The sequence below is a fragment of the Dermochelys coriacea genome, chromosome 1 (genome assembly GCF_009764565.3).
Source record: "Dermochelys coriacea isolate rDerCor1 chromosome 1, rDerCor1.pri.v4, whole genome shotgun sequence".
Taxonomy (NCBI): Eukaryota; Metazoa; Chordata; order Testudines; family Dermochelyidae; genus Dermochelys; species Dermochelys coriacea.
In genome coordinates this window covers 45268345-45291109 of record NC_050068.2, presented here as the reverse complement: position 1 = coordinate 45291109, position 22765 = coordinate 45268345, and the positions used below count along the sequence as shown (strand labels likewise).

General features: G+C 42.7%; 1 protein-coding gene across 10 annotated transcripts in view; it reads left to right on the top strand.

The window, feature by feature from the left end:
- FLT3 (fms related receptor tyrosine kinase 3) overlaps positions 1-22765 on the top strand; it is an 89686-nt gene that overhangs the window by 32432 nt on the left and 34489 nt on the right. For 4 of the 10 annotated variants that reach the window (XM_043504341.1, XM_043504342.1, XM_043504340.1 and 1 more), the window contains exons 2-8: positions 784-908; positions 7664-7869; positions 9101-9216; positions 13559-13676; positions 18182-18342; positions 20234-20373; positions 20456-20609. In XM_043504341.1, the coding sequence (XP_043360276.1) occupies positions 801-908; positions 7664-7869; positions 9101-9216; positions 13559-13676; positions 18182-18342; positions 20234-20373; positions 20456-20609 (1003 nt within the window). In that variant the 5' untranslated portion in view covers positions 784-800. Of the gene's footprint in view, positions 1-597; positions 639-783; positions 909-1318; positions 1575-2427; positions 2487-3245; positions 3483-4793; positions 5290-7663; positions 7870-9100; positions 9217-13558; positions 13677-18181; positions 18343-20233; positions 20374-20455; positions 20610-22765 lie in introns of those variants that run through there. The other 6 variants (XM_043504349.1, XM_043504350.1, XM_043504346.1 and 3 more) reach the window with 6 other exon arrangements.

Below are 22765 nucleotides of genomic sequence, written 5' to 3'. Positions count from 1 at the left end.
GCCTTACCTCCTTCTTGCCATTTCCTGCCCCCTTTCCAGCATCCGGAACCCAGGAGCAGAAGCAACGGTCCCTTTACTCCCTAGAATGCAGGGAGTACAGGGATCGCTACTGGGAGAGGCTATGTAAGTAGGGGAAGCTTCTTGCTCTCCCCTCTGCCTTGGCATGGCTGCCCAGGGGTTGCTCACAGACTCAGACATAATGTTGCTTATGATCATTTTATCCTATCTTTAAGATTATAAGTAGAAATGTAAATCATAAAGAGTAAGGAAATTCCTCACTTTCTATGTAGGGCTAAGTACTGCCCTGGCTAGTGCAGCAGGAATGAGAATTGCTGGGCAGGATTCTATGGGTGAGCTGGGAGTGGGATGAGGACATGTATGGGGCTGCACTTTGCTACTGCTCTGAGCAGGAGCACCCTGGGTTCCTGGGTGACAGACGAAGCATCTTGGTGACAACAGGCAAGTTGGAACATTAGCTGGCAGCTAAGGGATTCTGACCTGATGCTGAGGCGTATGCAGCATGACCCTTTAAGAGATTCTGACACATAAGACAACTAGAAGATGTGGCACATGATCCATAGGAGGCAGTCAGGCAGTCACCCAGTTCACAAGTATAAAATCAGATTGTGCAAGTGCAGGTATGTACATGGACTTTTGCCTCCGTTTTTGAAAAAAATATCTCTCTATATAGGTTTTGTTGCATCCTGTTTTCATTAAAATCATGATTATTCCCATCCCCATGTAGAAACATGACAGTATTTGTTTTCCATTTTGGTTTTGCAGTTCTTGCTATTACAGCAATGACTTTCACTTCTGCCACAAGACAATATATATCGGAGATTACGTGCATGTTAGTCAACCAGCAGAGTAAAGATTCAAGAACATTGGAGTCATCAGAATTTCTGGAGGTAAGCTATCAGTGAATGAATAGCCAACCACAAAAAATAAAATAAAATAAAATAAAAATTCCTTATCTGAGATTAGGAAAAATATTCGTAGAGAAAGAAGTTTTGAAATCCATGCTGAGTTTAATATTTTTGAACTAGAAATAAGATAAATATCTAAAATGTAACTTTTGATCATTACGCTGAGATTGTCTCATATAATTTGGCCTAAATTATTCACCTCTGAGTATATTTTGAAATGTATAAAGAAAAGGAAGTGTACAGTTAGAAAGACAAATAATTTGGACATGGACTATGGCATCAAAGATTGATGTGTGAATCAAAGATCAATTTTCCCTTCCAGTGCTGAGTTATTGGAGGGCTTGAAGGTCAACAACAGACCCTATGCAACTGAAACCTATTATTTCTTTTAGAGTCTTAATTACAGAGACAATCCTATACACTCTTTTAATTCTTGGACAAATAAATGGATAGTTCTGCCACACCCAGAAGTACACAAACAAGAAGGTCCATGATTTTCCAGTGCTGGGTACCAAAAACGGAACACTCAAAATTGCAGCAACATGTTCTTCTGAATGCGAGAACATGAAGAATGTCCACCTCCTCCTGTCACAGAAAAATCAGATAGCACACCTTTTTATGAAGATTACCAAGGGTTTCTAGGGGATGGTAATCCAATTTCTGTAATTGTATGTTCTCATCTGTATACTTGGTGCTTTCTACAATATCCCATTGGTATTCATGTTCTGCTGCTTATGTCACTTACTTTTCCTTATCAGTCAGCTAATTGTTAATGTGATAATCCCATTTAGTAAATTCAAGTCTTATAGGGCTAGACTGTGCCATTTTATTTTGCTGAGCAGAATAAGGAGGTTTCTCTAGCTACTCCCCATTGGCAAATGGGCAGGGAAGTGGAAGAGATAGACAGGCATTTGGATGGAAACTTGGCTTTGCCCCCTGTTCCCCTCCATCCCTCACTGGGAACAATACCTGGTCAGGCACAATGGAAGGACATAACATGGACCCTTTCATGTGCTGCAGTGAGTTATTTACTTTCACACACACTCCACCCCACCCCATCCCAAGCAGAAAGAAATCTTAGGGCTGCTCTTAGAATGGAGTAGTTACATGCCACCCTTTTACTCAGGCTGAGCCTAAAGGCTCACCTATTCTTCACTGGCTTTCAGAACCAGTGTAGAATATTTGTTTTTTCATTTGAGGTACTCCTTTAGTCAGGGCTTAATTTGTGCCGGGGCTTGCCAAGGCTGAGCCCCAGCACCTCCAGGCTTGGCAGTTCGTAGCCCCAGCACCTCTGGGCTTGCCGTGTCAGTTACGAATGTAAAAAAATTGCTTGAGCCCTGGCACCTTTTCTGATAGACAAAAGTGAGTAAATGCATTATAAGGAAGGTCATGGTGTATAGTCTGTTCCTTGGTACAGTACAAAGCGAGGAACAGAACTCCAGCAATATACAGAATGACACACAGCATGGTGCTAAGAGATTTCCTTGCCTTGGGTTTGCAGTAGAGGCCTGAAGGAAAAGAATGGTCATGCAGTGCTTTTATCCATGGAAATACCTAAAGGTAGGTGAAATCTGGAGTGAAAACTTGAGTGATGTGTGATCTTAGGCCTGGGCTACACTACAAAGTAAGGTCGAAGTAAGCCACCTTGTGTTGACCTAGTTGTTGTGCATGTGTTGACACTTCAATTTGTCTCCCACTGATATAAATGCCACATTACAGTAATGCAGTAACACCACCTTCCCCAGAAGCACTGAGCCATGGTTGATGTACTGAGGATGGCGCAGAACGAATATAGACACTGTGTTACCTATGTGGATCCTAACAGTCCTCAGTAGCTTTCCCACACTGCCCGACGCTGACTGCTCCGGCCACAATTGTGAACTTTACTGCCCCGGGGTCACGGAGACCATAAGGCCCCCATCCCTTTAAAACTCTGTGAATTTTTTAAATGCTTTCTCCTGATAGTCCAGCACGGCAAGCACACCTAGTAGCTCTCCTCTGTTGTGCGCAACTTCCCAGCTGGCCATGCTGGCTACACATATCAGATACGCTCTTGCCTAGAGTAGACAGGAGATATTGGATCTCCTGGGCCTGTGGGGAAAAGAGGCTTTGCAAGCACAGCCACAGAAACACGGACATGTATGAGCAGATTGCACAGGGGATGCTGGAGAAGGGGTATGACAGGGATCAGCAGCAGTGCCACGTGAAAGCCAAGGAACTGTGTCAGGCATATCAGAAGTCCAGGGAGACCAACAGTCAATCTGATGCCGAGACACAGACCTACCACTTTTACAAAGAGCTGCATGCTATACTTGGCAGAGACCCCACTACTGCCCCACACACCACCATGAATACCTCCAAGGAGCCCAAGTCACAGGGCCCTCGCATGAACAGTGAGGACAAGGAGGAGGTGGAAGAGGAAGAGGAGTATGGGGGACGTGCAACCGGGGAGTCCCGCTATGTTGCGAGCCAGGACCTGTTTGAAACTCTGTACCGCAGTCCAGTCAGTCCTAGCAGTCGAGCTTGGGCGAGCCTGATGCAAAGGCAGATCCTCGGGTAGGTGTGTATATTTATTTCCCATTACGGTGATGGTACCCACAACTTAACAGGACACAGCTATCAACTTTTCATGAATTTATGTGTACTAGAAGAGGTAGCAGTACAACAGAGAGAGGCAGCGCGTGACTCTTGCATTTGAGGAGGGTGGACACAAGTGCCAGAAGCTCCCTAGAAGTGGGATTGGCCCCACTCACCACTCCACCCCGAGACCCCGCTCACACTCCTCCTCGCTTTGCTCTGAGGCCTTGCTTCTGCTCCGCCTCTTCCTGCCCCCATTCCACCTCTTCCCTCAGGGCCCCACCCCCATTCTGCCTCTTCCCTCGAGGTTCCCTTCCCCCACCTGCTGCTCACTTCTCTCCGGCCCCTCCCAGAGCCCCCTGCTGCTTGTTCCTTTCTGCCTTCTCTTGCTTTGAGGGCAAGTGACAGGGAGAGAGGCAAAGCAAGGGTGGGAAGAGGCGGAGGGTGGGTGAAGCCTCGAGGAGAAGAGGTGCAGCATTGGAGGGGCCATGGGGGGAAGAGGCCGAGTGGGAGCGGGGCCTCGGGGCAGAGTGCAGGATGGGCCACAGTCCAGATGCCTGTGGCCCTCCACTTCTCAGGAATTTCTAGCAGCACTCCAAAGGTGGCAGGCTGATGCACCTCCAAAGGGGGGTGCTTCTTATACCAGCATTTCTTCCAAGCCTTTATACCTACCACTCACGGATAGCATGTTATCTGCTTTTTATTCCCCTCCAGAGTTAAGCCGGGGGGCGGTGTGGGTGCATATGGAGCAGTTTGTTTAGGTACAGAGAGATGTCCCTTGCATTCTCCTGAGAGATCTTGATGAAACTTTTATGGAGGTACCCTGCAGTCCTCTGCCAAAGGTTTCTAGGGATGGCAGCCTTATTTCTTCCTCCCCAATAGGACACTTTCCTGCACCAGTCAGCGATAACCTCAGCAGGCACCACTGCAATACACAGGCTAGCGGAAAATGGGCAGCAGCTGTGCTCTCTGTGCCTTTGTTACCCTCAGGTGAGATATCAGCTAAAATCACCACTGCCTGTGGAAAATGGCAGCAGTATTCAGTGCCAGTACCCTGTACTCATAGTTTCACTCAATCAAGCAATTCCCTCTTCATTTCCCTCACCCTTGGTGGACCACAGTCACCATGGGTGGTGCTGCATGTGGTGCTGTGCACAAGCAATTCCAAGCAGAAATGTCAATAAGCCTGTCTTGTTTAAAGCTTTAGGGGAGCAAGGGAAGGGAGTTCTGAATCTTAACTTTCACTTTACATTGTGACTGTACTGACAGTAGTACCTCTTTTATCTGTAGCTACTGCCATTGTGGTCTTGAGGAATTCCCCACACACATCCGCAGAATGATTGAGCCAGATAAGGAGAAAGAAGGGGACTTGGGATGACATGTTCAGTGAGATCCTGCAAGCCAATGCTGCATCAGACTGTGGGCAAAAGGCCTGGAGGGTGAACATGGCAGACAGCCTGAGGAAGGAAAGTGTGGACAGGAGAAAGGTCCAGGAGTCCCAGCATGAAAAGGAGAGGGAGATGCACCAGGACATATTGGGGCTTCTCCAGCAGCAAAGGCAGATGCTGAAGGCTCTTGTGGACCTACAGGTTCAAAAATCACAGGCTCGACTCCCTTTGCAGCCCATGAAAAACTCCATTACAGCACCTCCCAACAGCCCCCTCAGCTTTCCATGTGGCTTCACGGGCTGCTGCCCTACCCCTACCACACCTTCCAGCGGAACATGAAGATCAACCACCGCTTCACATACACCGATCTGTGAAAGCCGCAGTTGCTGTATGTGTAGGTAAAATGGACACGAATGTTCATTCCCTTGTTAAGTTCTGTTCCATTATTTTATTAAGTTTTTAATGTATTTGCTTTTACGTTGCACAGATTTTACTTTGCCCTGGTTTTGTTACTGAATAAAATTCTAATATCTGGAAAATAATTCATCTTTATTAGTGCTCAACGTATGCTGCTGAGAACCCAGCAGTTTTGAAAGCACCCACTTCCTTGTTACTGTACAGTGTGATCCAACTCATAGGATCAGTGATAAACACAGTATACTAATTAGTGTACTGTCAAATTAATGGGTGCATTGTCAGTGTTATATTCACAGATGTACATCAAGCACCACACAATTCCTAACAGGCCCCAAACCATAAGGGCCAGGTAGAGCACAATACACCACAATGTATTACTGTGGCTCACTGTTAAACTGGTCTTTCAAAGCCGCCCTGATCTATATAGCTCAGTGTTGAACTCTTCTAATCGCCCTCGTGTCTTTCTGTTCAAACTCAGCAGACAGCTGTTCCACCTCTGCCCTCCACTCTGGTGGCAACTTTTCCCCCTTTACTTCATAAATATTATGCAGGTCACATCAGGCAGCTATAACCATTGGGATGTTTTCTTCCCTGAGATCCAATCTTGTGAGTAAACAACCCTAGTGTCCCTTCAGTCTACCAGAAAGCTCATTCAATTGTCATTCTGCACCTGCTGAGCTGGTAGTTGAATTGTTCTTTGGTGCTGTCAAGGTGGCCATTGTACCAGGGGAGCGAGGTGCAGGCTGGATCCCCCAGGATTACTATTTGCATTTCAACATTGCTAGTGGTAATCTGTTGGTCAGGAAAGAAAGTTTCTGCTTGTAGCTTTCTAAATAGTCCTGCATTCTTAAAGATGCAAGCATCATGCACCATCTCTGACCAGTCAACACTGATGTCAGTGAAGCATCCTGGGTGATCCACCAGTGCTTACATAACCATAGAAAAGTAGCCCTTTCTGTTGATGTATTCTGTGCAAGGTGGTCTGGTGCAAAAAATATGTGTCGCCTATTGCTCCATTACGGTTTGGGAACCCCATTACTACAAATCCATCCACTATGTTTTGAACATTTGAACAAGAGTTACAGTCCTGCATAGCAGAAGAAGATTGAATGAACCTCCACACTTGCATGACAATGGTCCCCATAGTGGATTTTCTAACTCAAAATGATTTCCCACTGACCAGTAGCAATCTGGCACTGCAAGTTTCCACAGTGTGATCACCACTTGCTTCTCCACTGTCAGTGCAGCTCTCATTCAGGTGTTCATGCACTGGAAGGCTGGGGCAAGCTTGGCACACAAGTCTGGGAATGTAGCTTTGCACATCCGAAAGTACTGCAGCCACTGTTCATCATCCAAAACCTGCATCACAATGCAATCCCACCAGTCAGTGCTCATTTCTTGGGCCCAGAAGCCCAAGATTCCACAATCTACAGCTGCTTCATGAACACCACCAATGACCTTAAATTGGCTCTTGCTCTGGGTCCTTCAAGAAATCGTCATGTTCCATGCCGTTCTTTTTACGGCTCTGCAAATACTGAAGCATCATGCATCTTGTGCTTTCAATGCTTATGACAATACTGCAGAGATGTGCAGGCTTCATGCTTCCATCAGAGATGAAGGACAGCGAGGAGGGCTATGCAGGTTCATCGGACTTTTAAAAAAAGACACAAAAATTATCGGGTATAGATAACATTGTGTGATGCAGACAGTTGCATGCTGGGAAGTTGACCCTTTGCTCGCAGTTAGCCCTGCACAACTCATTTCTGCCCCACCGTGCATTGCCAAAATACCCCAAAAGAGTGCACTGGTTGGTGGCAGTTTGCACACTGGGATACCTGCCCATGGTGCACTGCACTGTGCATCAACACAAGCACTCCTGGTGAATATGCCCAGAATTATACAAGGATCCAAGTGTGCACACACATGAGTGATAAGCTCTGGCAGCTTTATGCCAATGTGACTTGTATCAACCAAAGCTTGTAGTGTAGATATGGCCTTAATCATTAGGAGAAAGTAGCACATTACTGACTGAACTGCTACTAACTATGCTGTCAGCCCTGAAAGTAAAACCTGTTAGTATAGCACAAATCTTCCTGCATTTGTTCATTTGGTAGAATTAAACATATTTGAGGACTAGGTATCAGAGCTAAATTGAAGAGGGAAACAAGAATGAAAGTATAGTATTAAGATTACTTTTGTTTATCATTACTATGCATAAGTATGTGTTATCAATAGGTGTAGGCATATTTTTAATAGAGTGAAGTGTTTTAATAGGTGAGCTTCCTTTTAAATGTTTAAATATGAAAAACCCAGTTACCACCATTAGACATAGCAATCTGTTTTATTGCAATGCAGATGCCTAGTATTTCGGAAGATCTTGGTTGTGATTTGAGTTCTCAAAGCACAGAGAATGTCTATGAAACAGCAAAAAGTGTGGAAGTTGACGTGTTTGGAGACATTGAATTAAAAGTGATCATGAATATTTCAGAGACCATTTCATGCCTTTGGGTCTTCAAAGAGAACCAAGCTGACTGCAAACCCTCACTGGACTCAGAAAACCGGTAGGTAAAGGGCTGTACTGAATCAAAAAACCTAAATGGGATACTTTCATTAAGCATGCAAATGGGATATTTTCCATATGAGAGAGCTTATTTATCATTTCTTTTCACATTACTTGTTATATTCCTAAACCTATCTATCTTAATTATTATCATCATTAAATTGCATGTTAATTATAGCTGTTTATATAAATATGCACTAGGAAAGCAATGAACTCTGACTTTATAGTTTACAATATAGTGATTCTTTGCATTTGTATAGCACGTTATACCTGAGGATCACAACAGACTTTACAAACATTCATCAATTCAAGCATCACAGTGCTCAGGTCAAAGAAACCAAGGCACAAAAAGGTTAATGCAATGCCTTGCCCAAGGTTACACTGCAGATCAGCATCAGAGCCAGAATACCACCCTAATTCTCTTGACTGTGTTCTAGCCACAAGTTCATACTTCCACCCAGAGAGTTGAGAATAGCTGGGGTAGGATCAGAGGCCTAGTGTAGATGATTCCCTTGCAGGGTGAAACCCATGGGATGGCCTCTTGGTGAGGAAATCTCCATGGGAATCCTGTTGCGTGGGCCCCGATTCAGGAAAGTACTTGAGCACACCACTAGTCTATCCTATTCCGGACAGTACTTAAGCAGAACTTTGAATCCCACTTGGGACGAGTGCTTAAGTGCAGTCCTAAATAGGGATGATTACATGAATCAGGGCCATTGTCTATGAAAGCGCTTTGGAGATTGAATGTACTGCATGTGTGTTAAGTACTACTAGCCTAGAATTCTGGTTGCATGGGTTAAGCGTAATGCCAGTGTATTCTTCAGCCCACTACCCTCTATTTCAGGGGTTCTCAACCTTTTTCTTTCTGAGGCCTCCCCGCCAACATGCTATAAAAACTCTATGGCCCACCTGTGCCACAATAGTTGTTTTTCTGCATATAAAAGCCAGGTCCTGCATTAGGGGGTAGCAAGCAGGGCAACTGCATGGGGCCCCATGTCCCAGGTGGCCCTCCCCAAAGCTAAGGTGCTCAGGCTTCAGCTTTAGCTCCGGGTGGCGGGGCTTAGGACAGCGTGGCTTTGGCTTTCTGCCCTGGACCCCAATGAATCTAATACCAGCCCGCTTAGCGGACTCCCTGAAACTTGCTCAAAGCCCCCTAAGGGGCCTTGAACCTCTGGCTGAGAGCTGCTGCTCCATCTGCATGAATGTTCTCTAATGTATTTTCCATTTTACAGATATGTTGTTTCACTGGTCTTTTCAAAAATAAAAGAAACTCAAGCTGGAAAATACATCCTAGCAGTGCATAGTGAAAACAATAACTACACAATAATGTTTACAGTTCTCATAAGAAGTAAGTATGTGTCAAACCAAGGGAATCAGTCTATTCATAGCTTGAGAAGGGGGAGGCTGAAGCCTGTATATGACCAAACCCTCTTTCAGCAGTGAAATTCTGTCAATTCTACACTCCATGAGACTTCTTCCTTCCTCAATTGCCTCTCCTCCCCCTCTTTCAGTTCTTGTATTGTGGGCTATTTTTCTTGTCACTTATTTCATGTATGGCTGCCTTGTTTCCCTTGGTTCATTGTGAAGGTTAAAACGGTTCTGAATCACTACGTGTTGTTAAAGATGACATGCAAAAGATTATTTTTAAATGAGGCTTGTGCTCATTTCTCATTCTTTGTTATGTATTACGCACATGCGCGCGTGCACACACACACACACACACAAACCCCAAACAAACAAACTATATTAAAAGAACATTATTAAGATTGCAAAATCAAGCACTCAAAAGTTAGGAAATGTCAGTTTGAAAGTTGCCTGTATAACCTTAATTTGCCCCCCTTGTGCAAATGCATTATGGTACAGTCCTTAATTACATGATCCCCTATTTTTCTGTAGGTCCCCTGCCTCATTCAGTACCCAAGATGGATAGTGCTCACTTAATGAACAGCTATTCAGTATTTGTTATTCTCATTGTAAAAGTGACCCCATGCTTTATTTATACTATTCAAATGCTGCTCTGAATATAGATTTACTAATTTCCTCGTGGGCTTTTCTGTCTTCACTATAGTATCTGAGTGAGTAACGAATGTTAATTTATTTTCACAACACCCCTGTGAGTTGGGGGAGTATTATCCCCATTTCACAGATGGGGAACTGAGGCACAGAAAGATCAACATCAAAAGCATCCACTAATTTTGGGTGCCTAATTTGAGAAATTTACAACCTGATTTTTCAGGGTTCTTAACATTACGTAGTGCTTTACATGTTCAAAACATAGCTCCCACTGATTTCAGTTGCAGCTGTGAGTGCTCCACGCTTCTGCAAATCAGATCCCAGGATCTCAAGATGTGTTATACCAATAAAATAAACAAAATAAAAACCAGCAGGATCTTATTAAAGGGGAAAGGCAAAATGCCACATTTATTGTGAATACAGAAAGAATCATAGTAAGCAGTTAGTTATAGCTATAACATTCCATTCAATTTCATATTTATTCACACATTCATTCATACACACACACACACACACACACAGAGGTTCTGCAAGGTTGTTATCATAGTTACCAGCCTTAGAGTTGCTCAAGCCAAGCCACTGGCCAGCTGGCCTGGACATGAGGAGGGAGCAGGGCCTTGTCAGATGCTCATCTGATGCTCCTGGAAGTTGGTTTGCAGAATCAGACCCCAAAGTTCTCACTTTCTGGAGTCCATTTTTATAGGAATTTCTTCTTCAGCCAGTCTAAGGGAATTGCTTCATCATGCTGTTGCTGAATCAATCAGCAGATGGCACATTCCTGACGGCTCCGTGCTGCCAGATGTTATCTTGTTCTTTGGTTCTCCCATTCTTGAGGCTGTTGGGTGGATTCCAGTCTGCCCTCCGGGGGTCCTCTGGTTATTTCCACTTGACGCCTTCTTCAGCCAATGGACACTGGATTCTTAGGCTGGCACCTCCCTGATCATTCAGTTATTATCCACACCAAGCATCCATCCACACACATCCTCTATCTCTATTTTAATCACAATTGTTAACAAAGCGAGATGACTACAACAAAAGGGCAGGGAGTCTCTGGGTGCTGTTTCTGTTGTTACAGAGTATTGATTTGAGTCTCTCTCTATGTGAGTAGTTATTGTTACAAAGAATTGCTTTGAGAACAGACTCTGTCTTAGAATGTACTAACACAATTAGCAGCTTGCAAATTTCACACATAGAGGGAGAGAAACAGTACCAAAAGCCAAGGGAACTCTTAATTAATAATACCCTGGAATTTAAACTATGGAGAATCAACCTCATTTGTGATTTTAATACGGAACTTCTTTAATATGATCCAACAGATGGGCACCCAGAAACATACAGTTTAGTGACCACCTGTGAAAAGTTTGGTTTAAATGACTTGCCCCAGTCTCACCAGGCTCCTTGTCTCAATCTACTCCTTTCCCTATTCCCTGGGTGGGCTTTTGACCCCCTTTATATTCAGATCAGATTCTTTCATCTTCTATGCTTTCTGGGTGCAGCAGAGGGGTCACTAAGAGAACTAGAGAGACAGGTTCCCTGCTCTCATTTTCAGTACTCTCAGCACCTGGCAGGAGCCATTATAGGGAAAGAGTGGCTTCACCCCTGTAGCCCTGGCCTGCAGCATGCTCAGTCACTCTGTGAGGATGGTCCATGTGCACTCACAAGGAACTATGAGAGGCTGAAGCGTGCTCAGTGAAGACAGAATCTTCAGTGATTTTAACTGTAAACTAGTCTCCACTGAGCTTGTGTGAACTGGGATTTTTCATAGGGTTATAACTTGGCCAAATATAGGTAGATTTTCACAGGAGTGGCAAAAGGCACACCCCTGGCACACCCACCAAATTTCAAGTCCAGGCTCCCAGGCATCGGGGCACTAGAGCTGTAAAAAAACTTTTTAAAAAAAGTCACTTTTTAACAAAAATGGACAAAACAGTGTATATTTCCTTAGCCTCGTTCTTAGAAATGACTGAACTGTTTGGGCTGAAATAAAAAAATCAGCCTGGGGCAGAATTCTCCCATTGATGTAAAAAACTCTCCTTTCAGCGTAGCATTGTGTGCACTAGCGCTTATGTCTGTGTAATTTATGTTGCTCAGAAGGGTGGAATATTCACAGTCCTGAGTGACATACATTTTGCCAACATAGGCAGTAGTGTAGACATAGCCTTAGAAGCAACAGGATCTTATAATAGGTAGCATCAGGCAACCTTTATAATAGGTGGCACTAACAGCTCTGTCTACAATAAAGAGGATCTAACAGGTTTTGCTGTTGTTTTTAAGATTTTTTTCTGCTTGTTTTTTTGTCATAGATATAGCAGGAATATCAACTCCATTCTTCCCTAGTTTTGTTGGAGGACTTTTGTTGTAATTTCACTTGTTCTCCAGTCATCAGAGTTTTCCACGCTAAACAGAACCTACCTTTCTAATATTAAAATCATGCAGATAAAAAAACATTTTAAAAACAATCCAGGCCTTCTGTACAGATTATAAAGACACAAGCGAACAACAACAAAATGCACAAGCCCAATTTTTCCCTTTGCACATTGCCTTTAAGATACCTAAAGTATGAATCAGGAGCAACAGTCAGTCTTCTCATCAGAAAAGTTAACTTCATAATCACAGTTGAATTTAAAACAAAATCAGTGTTTTCAGTTTTAAGTGAAGTCAATATCAGTTTTGGTGCAATAAACTTTCAAGAATAATCCAAATTGGGAAGCTGGCGGGCTCAGGGGATTGGTAATGGTTTATGGAACTTTACATTTCTAGGTTACAGATTTATGGTGGTGAAGTCATTAATGACTGAAAGTCATTATCATTTGTTGCTTTTCCACTGTGTATATGAAATGAGTTGGTGAAAAGTGGCACTCCTCCGTGCAGTCTCAATAGATTCTTCAAGGGTTTCAGGAAAATAGATTCAGGAGCTGATTTTCAGAGGTACGAGGACTCATAACTCCAGTTGAAGTGAATGAAAGCTAAAGGTGTTCAACATCTCTGAAAATCAGGCCCTAGATTACTCTCTGATTCCTACAGGCAGTTCCTTGAAGTCAGGGAGGTGACACATTTACCAGGTCAAGGTTGAAGAGCTTAAACAAACGAGGACCTTAGACAAGCAGTTCTTTACTTTCCTCAAGCGTTAAAACCACTTGAAAAAATATTATAACAAACAAAGTGACGTAATATATTATGAACTGAGCAAAACAGTTTGTCCTAATATTGTTAACAGCCTAAATATGAGGTATGGCAAAGCTCAAATATCCAAAGACCAAATTTTGTTCTTGAATGCCTGCGCATTGCTCTCATTGAAGTTATTGCTGTTGTTGGGAGTATGGTTATCCGAGGATAGATTTTTTGCCTTCTGGTTTCTTCTTGTACTTTGTTTATGCATAATACAATCAGCCATCTCAGTCTGATACCTGCTGTCATTTTTCTGCTCCTAACGAGAAAAGTTGATTGGCTACTGCTTACATATATGTCTAAATCAGTGTTGGATTCTTATGTCAGGAAATCTGTCAAGATTATTTAAAGTGACAGACTGGTTTGTTTTATAAATCTATAACTCAGACACAAAGCATATAGCATCCCAGTTCACAAGTGTTAAAAGTGTCCTACACATTAGAAAGATGGATAATGATGTTTCCAAAATATTGCAGCATGTCTGAAAATATTTGCATTACTTTTAATAGGTAAACCAAGGAAGCCCTATTTCATAAAAAGTGAAAACTTGACTATTATAAACTGCATAGCCGAAAGCTACCCTAAATCAGATATTGAATGGTTATTTTGCAGAACACCTGATGACAGGTATCGTGCATATAATGCTACCTTTTTTTTGTTTACTGAATTTTAAGGTGTAAGTCTTGATGTCTTCCTAAGCCAACAGACTTTATACAACATGATGTATTTATTTTTGATGTGATTGAACCTGAACAACTGAAGGAGAACTGTGGAGTCAGATTTTCAAAAGAGAATGTAATGGATGCTCCTATAAAATTTCACACACACACACTGACTTTAAAAAACTACATGCAAAAATTGAGTGTATATGAGTGCAATGGGTGAATTCACATTTTTGCATGAGCTGCGGTGTATTCTTGGAAAATTGGGCCAATGTATACTTTTCGAAACTTTAGGCACCCTAGTCGGAAAATTTTGGCCCAAGTCCAAGCATTTTCACTTGACATAGATAATGAGTTAAATATATTTCTAACCGCATAGCCCTCTATTTTCCATTTCCCTAAAACCAAGCTATTTTGAGAATAAATGGGGGTTGAAGGTAGGAAGCGTGTAATTAGAAATTATATATCTAAGTTTGCCTTTCCTTGTAACTTTAAGTTTTATGTATGATACGTGGATCTACTGGCAACATGAATATGTTCCAAGAAACATATCAGGTCATGCGTAAGTAAATTCAACATTCAGTATGTTTTCATACAGAGTGCACGTGCAATAGTGTGGATCTTGGTCCCGTTCGAGTGCCTGAACCACATAGGGATTTATGAGTCCTCAGCAGCCTTCAGACTACCAGGACTGTGTCTTCTAGCTCAAGTAGTAGAGGCTCATTGTCAGGGCAGGCCTTACCATGAGGCGAACTGTGGCGGCCTCCTCAGATGCCAGACTGTGGGGGGTGCCACTAGGATCCAGAGTGTAGAAAATTGTGTCTGCTGCTGGTGCATATGTATTCTCTCTACTCTAGATACACAGAGATGGTGGAGTGCTGTGCTGGAGGAAAGAGGGCACAAGAGACATAACAGACAGGCAGGAGAAAAGATGAGAGGAAATAACAGAAAGCAGCAGGAGCTACAGGGAAAGAGAGGAGGAGGAGGAGCCTCTTACGTACCTCACTAGCACCCGCAGGACCCTAGACTGATTAACACCAGCTTCTCAGGGAGCTTCCTGTTTCCTGCTGCTTCCCTGAAACCACTTGAAAAGAACAAGCAGTCAACTGAAGTAGTAGGAGCCAGTTAGGCCTTTAAGATGCTGATATCTTCCCTCACACAGGCCCTGCTATCAGCCTGCTTATTTGTTCCCTTCAACTGAGTGTCGAGAGCCATTATAGCTGGCACGTAACAGCCGTCATGAGTGAAAGAAGAAAACGCCCCTCTGGGGCAGCATTCAGAAAAAGACAGAAAGCTAAGGAAGCTTTTTTATCTAAGCAGGAAGGAGCTCTCCTGAGATACATAGACACAAATGTTCAGGGTGAGCCTTCTGACCCCAGTGAGGATGTGAGTGGTGAGGAGATGCCTGATCTTCCAATTAGTCAGAGTGCAGGTGACCTGGCAGCTACTGAGCATCCATATCTCCATCTCAAATGGATGTAACCATGCACATTCCTGAAGAAAAGTGTAGATCAGAGAAGAGTGTGGTGGAGGCACAAGAAACAGCTGCTGCTGAGTTTAGTTTCTTAAGTCTAGATGATCCAGGACTCTGGACCCACTTGAGCAGTAGACTGAGGGACTTCCTTGTACTGCATGGGCCACAGCAAGTGAAAAACTTCATGTTCCCCAAAGACAATGAAAATAGAAGTTTCCATTCAACACATTACTGGCATGAAATCCCCAATGATGACAAAGTGGAGAGGCCATGGCTTATGTACTCAAAACCCCAGAATGCTGCATACTGTTTTTGTTGCAAACTCTTCCAGTCTAATGTTCCAGCCACATTGTGTTCTACAGGAACAAAGGACTGGAAAAATCTGGCTAGAAATCGGGCATGTCATGAGAAGGCAGCAAATCACCAGAGAGCATTCCATGGGTGGAAAGAGCTTGAGATGAGACTAAGGTTAAAGGCCACCATAGATGATCAGCATCAAGAGAAAATTGCATCAGAATCTCTTTACTGGCAAAATGTTCTGAAAAGGCTCATTGCCATTGTGAGAATGCTTGCTACCCAAAACCTAGCACTGCGTGGCACTTCAGAGCAGCTCTATGTGCTAAACAATGGAAGCTTCCTTAAAATTGTGGAGCTGATGGCTGAGTTTGATGCTGTACTCCAGGAGCATCTAAGAGTCACCACTCAAGAAATGTACACATACCACTACCTTGGAAAAACAATTCAAAATGAGATCCTACAGTTACTGGCAACAAAAGTCAAACAGAAGATTGTGGCAGATCTGAAGTCAGCAAGATATTACTCTGTTATTTTGGACTGCACACCTGACATCATCCATACAGAACAAATTATTTTAATGGTGGGTTTTGTAACAACAACAGAACCTAGTGAAAATGTCCCTGCAATGGTGACTGTCAGAGAGCATTTTCTAGAATTTATTGACATTGTTGATACTACAGGAATTGATATGACAAAATGTGCTTCTTAAAAAGCTGGAAGATACGGGAATTGTGATAGCTGACATGAGAGGTCAGGGCTACGATACCAGTGCCAACATAAGAGGAAAGAACAGAGGAGTGCCAGACACGGATACGAGAGTTAAAACCTCAAGCTTTTTTTGTCCCATTCAGTTCTCATTCATTGAACTTGGTGGTCAGTGATGCAGCATCAGCTTCTAGTGAGGCTGCTGAATTTTTTAATGTAATTCTAAGCATCTATGTATTTTTCTCTGCATCAACACATCAATGGCAAATTTTGAAGCAACATCTGGGAACATCCTCTCTGACACTGAAACCACTGAGTGCCACATGATGGGAAAGTCGAGAGGAGGCGATAAAGCCTATCAAATACCAAATTGGGAAGATAGATGATGCCATAGTTGCCATTATGGAGGATAATGCTATGACAGGAACTGTTCGTGGGAGAACAGTGGCAGAGGGAAATGGAATCACCAGAAACATACATAACTTCAAATTTCTGTGGCTTAGTGTTGTGGCATGGCATACTGTTTGAAATAAATGTTGTTAGCAAGAGACTCCAAGGTGTTGACCTTGATATATCTGGAATGGAACAACTGGACAAAGCAATATCATACCTACAGTCTTACCAGTCAGATGAGGGATTTCAAAACGTTCTGAAGGGTGCACAGAAGTTGGCAGAGGAACTTCACACTGAAGCTATTTTCCCACCCATTCAAGAGTACAAGAGTCACTGAAGAAGACGACATTTTGATTACTAGGCACGGGATAATCCCATAAGAGACCCCAAACAACAATTCAAAGTTGAATTCTTTAACCAGGTGCTAGATTGTGCAATACAGTCAGTTGAAGAACGTTTCATGCAGCTCAAAGAACACAGCAGTATATTTGGGATGTTGTATGATATTCCAAAACTCCTCACTATACCTGAAGACCCACACCAGCAATGCAGGGCACTAGAGACAGTATTGACACATGATGACATGCACAATATTGATGCGAGTGATTTAGGTGATGAACTGAAAGCCCTTTCAAGGTATATTTCAGCAGGATCAACTCCAAAGGCTGTTCTGGAATATATGTGCACAAATAAGATGACCACGCTCTTTCCAAATGCTTTTGTTGCTCTGCACATACTTCTAATACTTCCTGGAACAGCTGCCAGTGGAGAAAGCAGCTTCTCCAAGCTGAAGTTAATAAAAACACATCTATGCTCCACAATGACACAGGAGAGGCTGGTTGGCCTTGCAACCATCTCAATAGAGCATGAGCTGGCCCAGACAGTGGACCTTCAGGAAGCAGTTCAAAGCTTTGCAACCAAGAAGGAATGGAAAGCACTTTGATTATTCAAACAGATAAAAATGCCAGTGTTTACTGTGCAGACAAGAAAAGTTACATTTGCTGTTCAGGCAGTTGAAAGTTAAGGGTTACTTAAAATTTTTGAACAAGGCATTTTAAGTTGTTAGTTCTCCTTTATTGGGGTAGGTAGCAGAGCAGTACCATGAGAGGAGTAGAACAGGAAGAAGGCAGAATTGAGAACTTTCAAAGTTTTGTCCAAGCGAGGGGGTATGGGGGCATCATTTAAGCTCCCCGCTTCAGGTGCCAAAATATTGTAGGCTGGCCCTGCTCATAGTCCAACATTCTGGGTTCAGTGCAGTCCCAGAGATGTAGGGTGAAATCCTGGGCTCATTGAGTTTTGCCATTAACTTCAAAGAAGCCAGAATTTCACTCAGAAAATTACAAATGTTTACATCTACCAGTATAAGCACGAATAGTGTATTTAGGTAATATCCCCTCATATAATTTCCCTAGTTCCCTGCTTATAATTTCCCTAGTTCCATTGCCCTTGTGCTTGGTTTATAATTTCCACATTTTCTAGTTCCTTTTATTCAACTACAAAATATGCCAGTTTCCCTACTATTGTTCACATTTTCTCATGACTTGGATATCTGTTTGAGATTAACCAAATGATTCAGTAAATAAATGTATGTGTAATTACAGTTGCACCAGTACAAATCATAAAGACAATAAAAGAAATGGGGAAGTATATGGAGTACAGGAGATGCCACACGGATTTTCAGCAAATACGTTATTTCAAACAGACATACAGTGCTGCGCAACTAATGAGCTGGGCAGAGAATGCACCAAGCTGTATACAATAGGTAACATAACTATAAGATTTATTTAAATAGGGGCCTAATCCTGCCATTGATGTTAATTGCACTATTCACTTCAGTAAGGTTTGCAAGACTGGGCTGTAAATTTGTCACCACTGGAATAAATATGTTTAGAGGTACATTACTGGGCAAAACTAATGTAATGCTGCTTTATTTCTGTCTCATATTTATCTCCTAAATTCTAATGCTTAATTACAGTTAGGGCCCTAGCAAATTCACAGTCCATTTTGGTCAATTTCAAGGTCATGGGATTTTAAAAATAATAAATTTCATGATTTCAGCTATTTAAATCTCAAATTTCACAGTGTTGTAATTGTAGGGATCCTGACCCAAAAAGGAGTTGGGGGGGGTCGCAAGGTTATTGTAGGAGGGGTTGTGGTACTGCTACCTTTACTTCTGTGCTGCTGCTGGTGGCAGCGCTGCCTTCAAAGCTGGGAAGGTGGAGAGCAGTGGCTGCTGGCAGGAAGCCCAGCTCTGAAGGCAGAGCCACCACCAGCAGCCATGCAGAAGTAAGGAGGACACGGTATGGTATTGCCACCCTTACTTCTATGCTGCTGCTGGCAGGGCGCTGCCTTCAGAGCTGGGAACCTAGCCAACTGCTCTCTGGCCACCCAGCTCTAAAAGCAGCACAGAAGTAAGGGTGGCAATACCACAACCCCCCTCAACATGGGCGGCGGGTATAATAGACCAGGGGACGCTGCCGCCAGACACCCGATTGCAAGTTTGGCGGGTGACATTTTTGCTTTATTATGCCCCATGCAGGTTCTGGGGTGGCTAAGGAGGCGGTACGTGCTATTCAGCTTCCCAGGTTCCTCAGTAATCTTCCTGGACTCCAGAGAAATTACTGATGAAACCAGAAAGCTAAGTAGCAGATACCACCTCCTCAGCCACCCAGGAACCTGCATGGGGCATAATGAAAGCACAGGTTCTTCTTCAGGAAGAGATGCTGTGGTTTTTCCCGGGTGGCTTGGGGCCTAGGGAGGAAAGGGGATGTGTGGCTGTGGCTGACCCGGGTCTTCTCCAGGCAAGCGGGGAAAGGGGAAGGACTCAGGCCTCATCCGGGCATGGGGGACCTCGGGGCTCTTCCAGGCAGGTGGGGGTGTGGCTTGTAGCTCCGGCCATGGGGGAGGGGGCAAGAGGACTTGGGGCTCCAGCTGTAGGGGGTCAGGGGCAGAAGGGGTGGAGCTGGGGGCTAACCTCCCTGAAGGGGGACTTCACCTGCTACCCATGCCCCTAAAATAACCTTGCAACCCCCTTGCAATTCCCTTTTGGGTCAGGACCCCCAATTTGAGAAATGCTGGTCTCTCCTGTGAAATCTGGTCTTTTGTGTGCTTTTACCCTATACTATACAGATTTCACAGGGGGAGATCAGATTTCACAGCCCATGACGTGTTTGTCATGGTTGTGAATTTGGTAGGGGCCTATTCATAGTACATTTAAAAACAAATTGTTATGTTATTTTACATTTCATAAGTAACTGCTATTTTTTCACACAAATCTTTAACATCTACTTTTAATAAAAAATAATTGTAATTTTTTTTGCAATACTGATATTCAGGTTTTTTTTAATAAACTTACTTTGATTGGCTTAATTCTGTGCTGAACTGCACCCTGTGTGAATACTGGCTTATCGCTGGATTTGAAAGTCAGGACAGAATTTGGTTTTATTTATTTAAATGTTAGACTATTATAATTCATTTCAATGTTAGTTATAAATCTGGAAAAATTACAAATACAATAATAGATGCAAAAACTATGGATGCTTACAAATGTGAAAATGGGGAGTGGGAGGGAAGGAAAAGTTGAAATAAATTACATTTTACTCTGGGGAAAATTATTTCATTTGTTGTTTCACTGGTGTGTTTTCATTTTGCAGATCTAAATGAAAAACTTGGAGGATCTTTACCAGAACTCCTTCTTAAAGTTGGGGAACCATTACTGATAAGATGTAGAGCTTTTTATAAAATCTATAGTTTCAGATTGAAATGGCATTTTGAAAACAGAGAATTACAGCAGGTAATGAAACACAATTCTTTTCACATAAGTAATAATGGACAGTGCCACACAATATTAAATACAAAACTTTATTAAAAACTAGGGGCGCTGGTTTGAAGAAACAGACTATCAAGAAGACTCCTCTATGGTACGGATTGTCTATGCATTTGCCTCATCAATGGGAAGAAGTGATAGTGGACATTACACTTGTTCTTCCACAGAACATCCAAATAAAACAACTTTGGTTACAGTCTTAGGTAATTCAGATTCATGTTGTTAACTTTGTGCCATATTTTTCTTTTAGTCGTTCAGCTGTTTGCTTGCATGTGTATACAGTATGTTTACAGTTATTATGAAAAATCCTGTTTCTACTTGAAGTTAAAGTTGAAAATGGAGATTTTATCCATATCCCTGCAGGTACGCCACAATCATACCTGCTCCCAGGTTATTTGCATTACTCCTCAAGGACAGTACTTCTGGGAGTGACATCACAATAACATTAATTTGAAGTCTAGCCTACACAGTGTTGTCATCCTTGCAATAGTATTTCCAGAAACAAAATAATTCAAGATGGCAACTGCAACTATTTCAAAGGGAGGCTGGGGATGTAAAATATTGGACATATCCAGAGGGTTTCTAGATACCCAAAGTTTCCTGTAATTAAAACTTTCTGTGCACGTTTGACCAACCATCGTTTGGAATTATGCTGTTGACCTTCTAACAAATACAGGAGACATATTTTAAATTAAAATTCAGGTTGTCCAGTTAAAATTTAAAAAGCCAGAATATGCAAAAGTTAAGGTTTCTAAAGCAACAGTAACTTGGTCACATTGTATTTATGCAATATTTTATTCCTGTTTTTCTTGTTAAATATGTAGCTTAATTTGTGCTAGCAAATATACATAATATAGAACATTTTGCCCATAGTTCATAAACATTATAAAGTGCTTTTAAGGTTTCAGAGTAGCAGCCGTGTTAGTCTGTATTTGCAAAAAGAAAAGGAGTACTTGTGGCACCTTAGAGACTAACAAATTTATTAGAGCATAAGCTTTCGTGAGCTACAGCTCACTTCATCGGATGCATTTAAGTGATGCTCTACAAACATCAGGTCATTTTATTGGGCTGAATGGTGGCTTTCCCATGAGCCCACAGTAAGGAGCAGTGCATTGTTGTGCTCACTCTGGAGAAGCCCAGGGGGAGACTGTGACCCAGAGAGAGTGAGTCCCTGTTGCTTTGGGGAGGGAGTAAAGTGAGTTGGGCCTTTACCACCCACGGCCTGTCCCTTTTTGCTCCCCCATGCAAGGGAGGGACATATCATGTATTTGGAGCCTGCTCTCCCTCCCACACTGCTACTCATGATGCAGATAGCCAGCTCAGGGGACCCTCATATCCCCTTATGTCCTGCTCCAGAGCACTAGCCAGTTATCATTTATTTTACGTACTAGTTGCCCTAATACATAACTTAGTTTACTCGAATCCATACCAAGTATAATTTACATGCACTGGAATGAAATCCAGTTATTACAAGCATACAGTGGTGGACTCTCTCACAGAACCCATTAACAAAGGCATGAGGTTCACGGCTTTCCCTCATAGAGCCCTGCTTGAAGGGACTGACTACAGAATGAAAATTATGAATAAAATGGTAGGTAAAATGATTTGTGAAAGAGTAAATCTGGGAAAGAATTGAATCTTCTTCTTTATAGATTAATAAACACTCCCCAGTTATGTCACAGAAAACAAATACTAACTTTCAGGTAAAATCCAAATTTTCTTCTTATTAAATTAACTACAATGTGATTATGACTAGCTAGCCATGATATAACTGGCCAGAGTGACACACTGGAGGGCTTAGGGCATGTCTCCACTGCAAAGAAAAACCTTCAGCACTGAGTTTCAGAGTCCTGCTCAATTGACTCGAGCTTGCAGGGCTCGGGCTACAGGGCTAAAACTAGCAGTGTAAACATTTCCACTGAGGATGGAACCCAGGCTCTGAAACCTGGTGAGGTGGGAAGCCTTGGAGCATGGGATCCAAGCCGAGCGGGAATGTCTACATAGCAATTTTTAGCCCCGTAGCCTGAGGCCCACAGCCCAAATCAATTGAGCTCTGAGACTCGCTGCTTCAGGTTTTTCTTTGCTGTGCAGAAATACCCTTAGATACTGCAGTAATGGACACCATGGAAAACCCTACGGTAGCAGCTAGATGCTGCTAGTAGAACTGGATGATATTTTTTTGACCAAAACTTTTTTTCAGCAGAAAAATGCAGATTTGGCAACACTGAAACATATTGTGGGTTCCTATTGATTCTGTCAAATAGTTTCAAGCAACGAAAATAAAAGTAAAATAAATAAATCAAATCAAAGTCAGGAAAACCTGAAATGTTTCAGGTTTCAGAGTAGCAGCCGTGTTAGT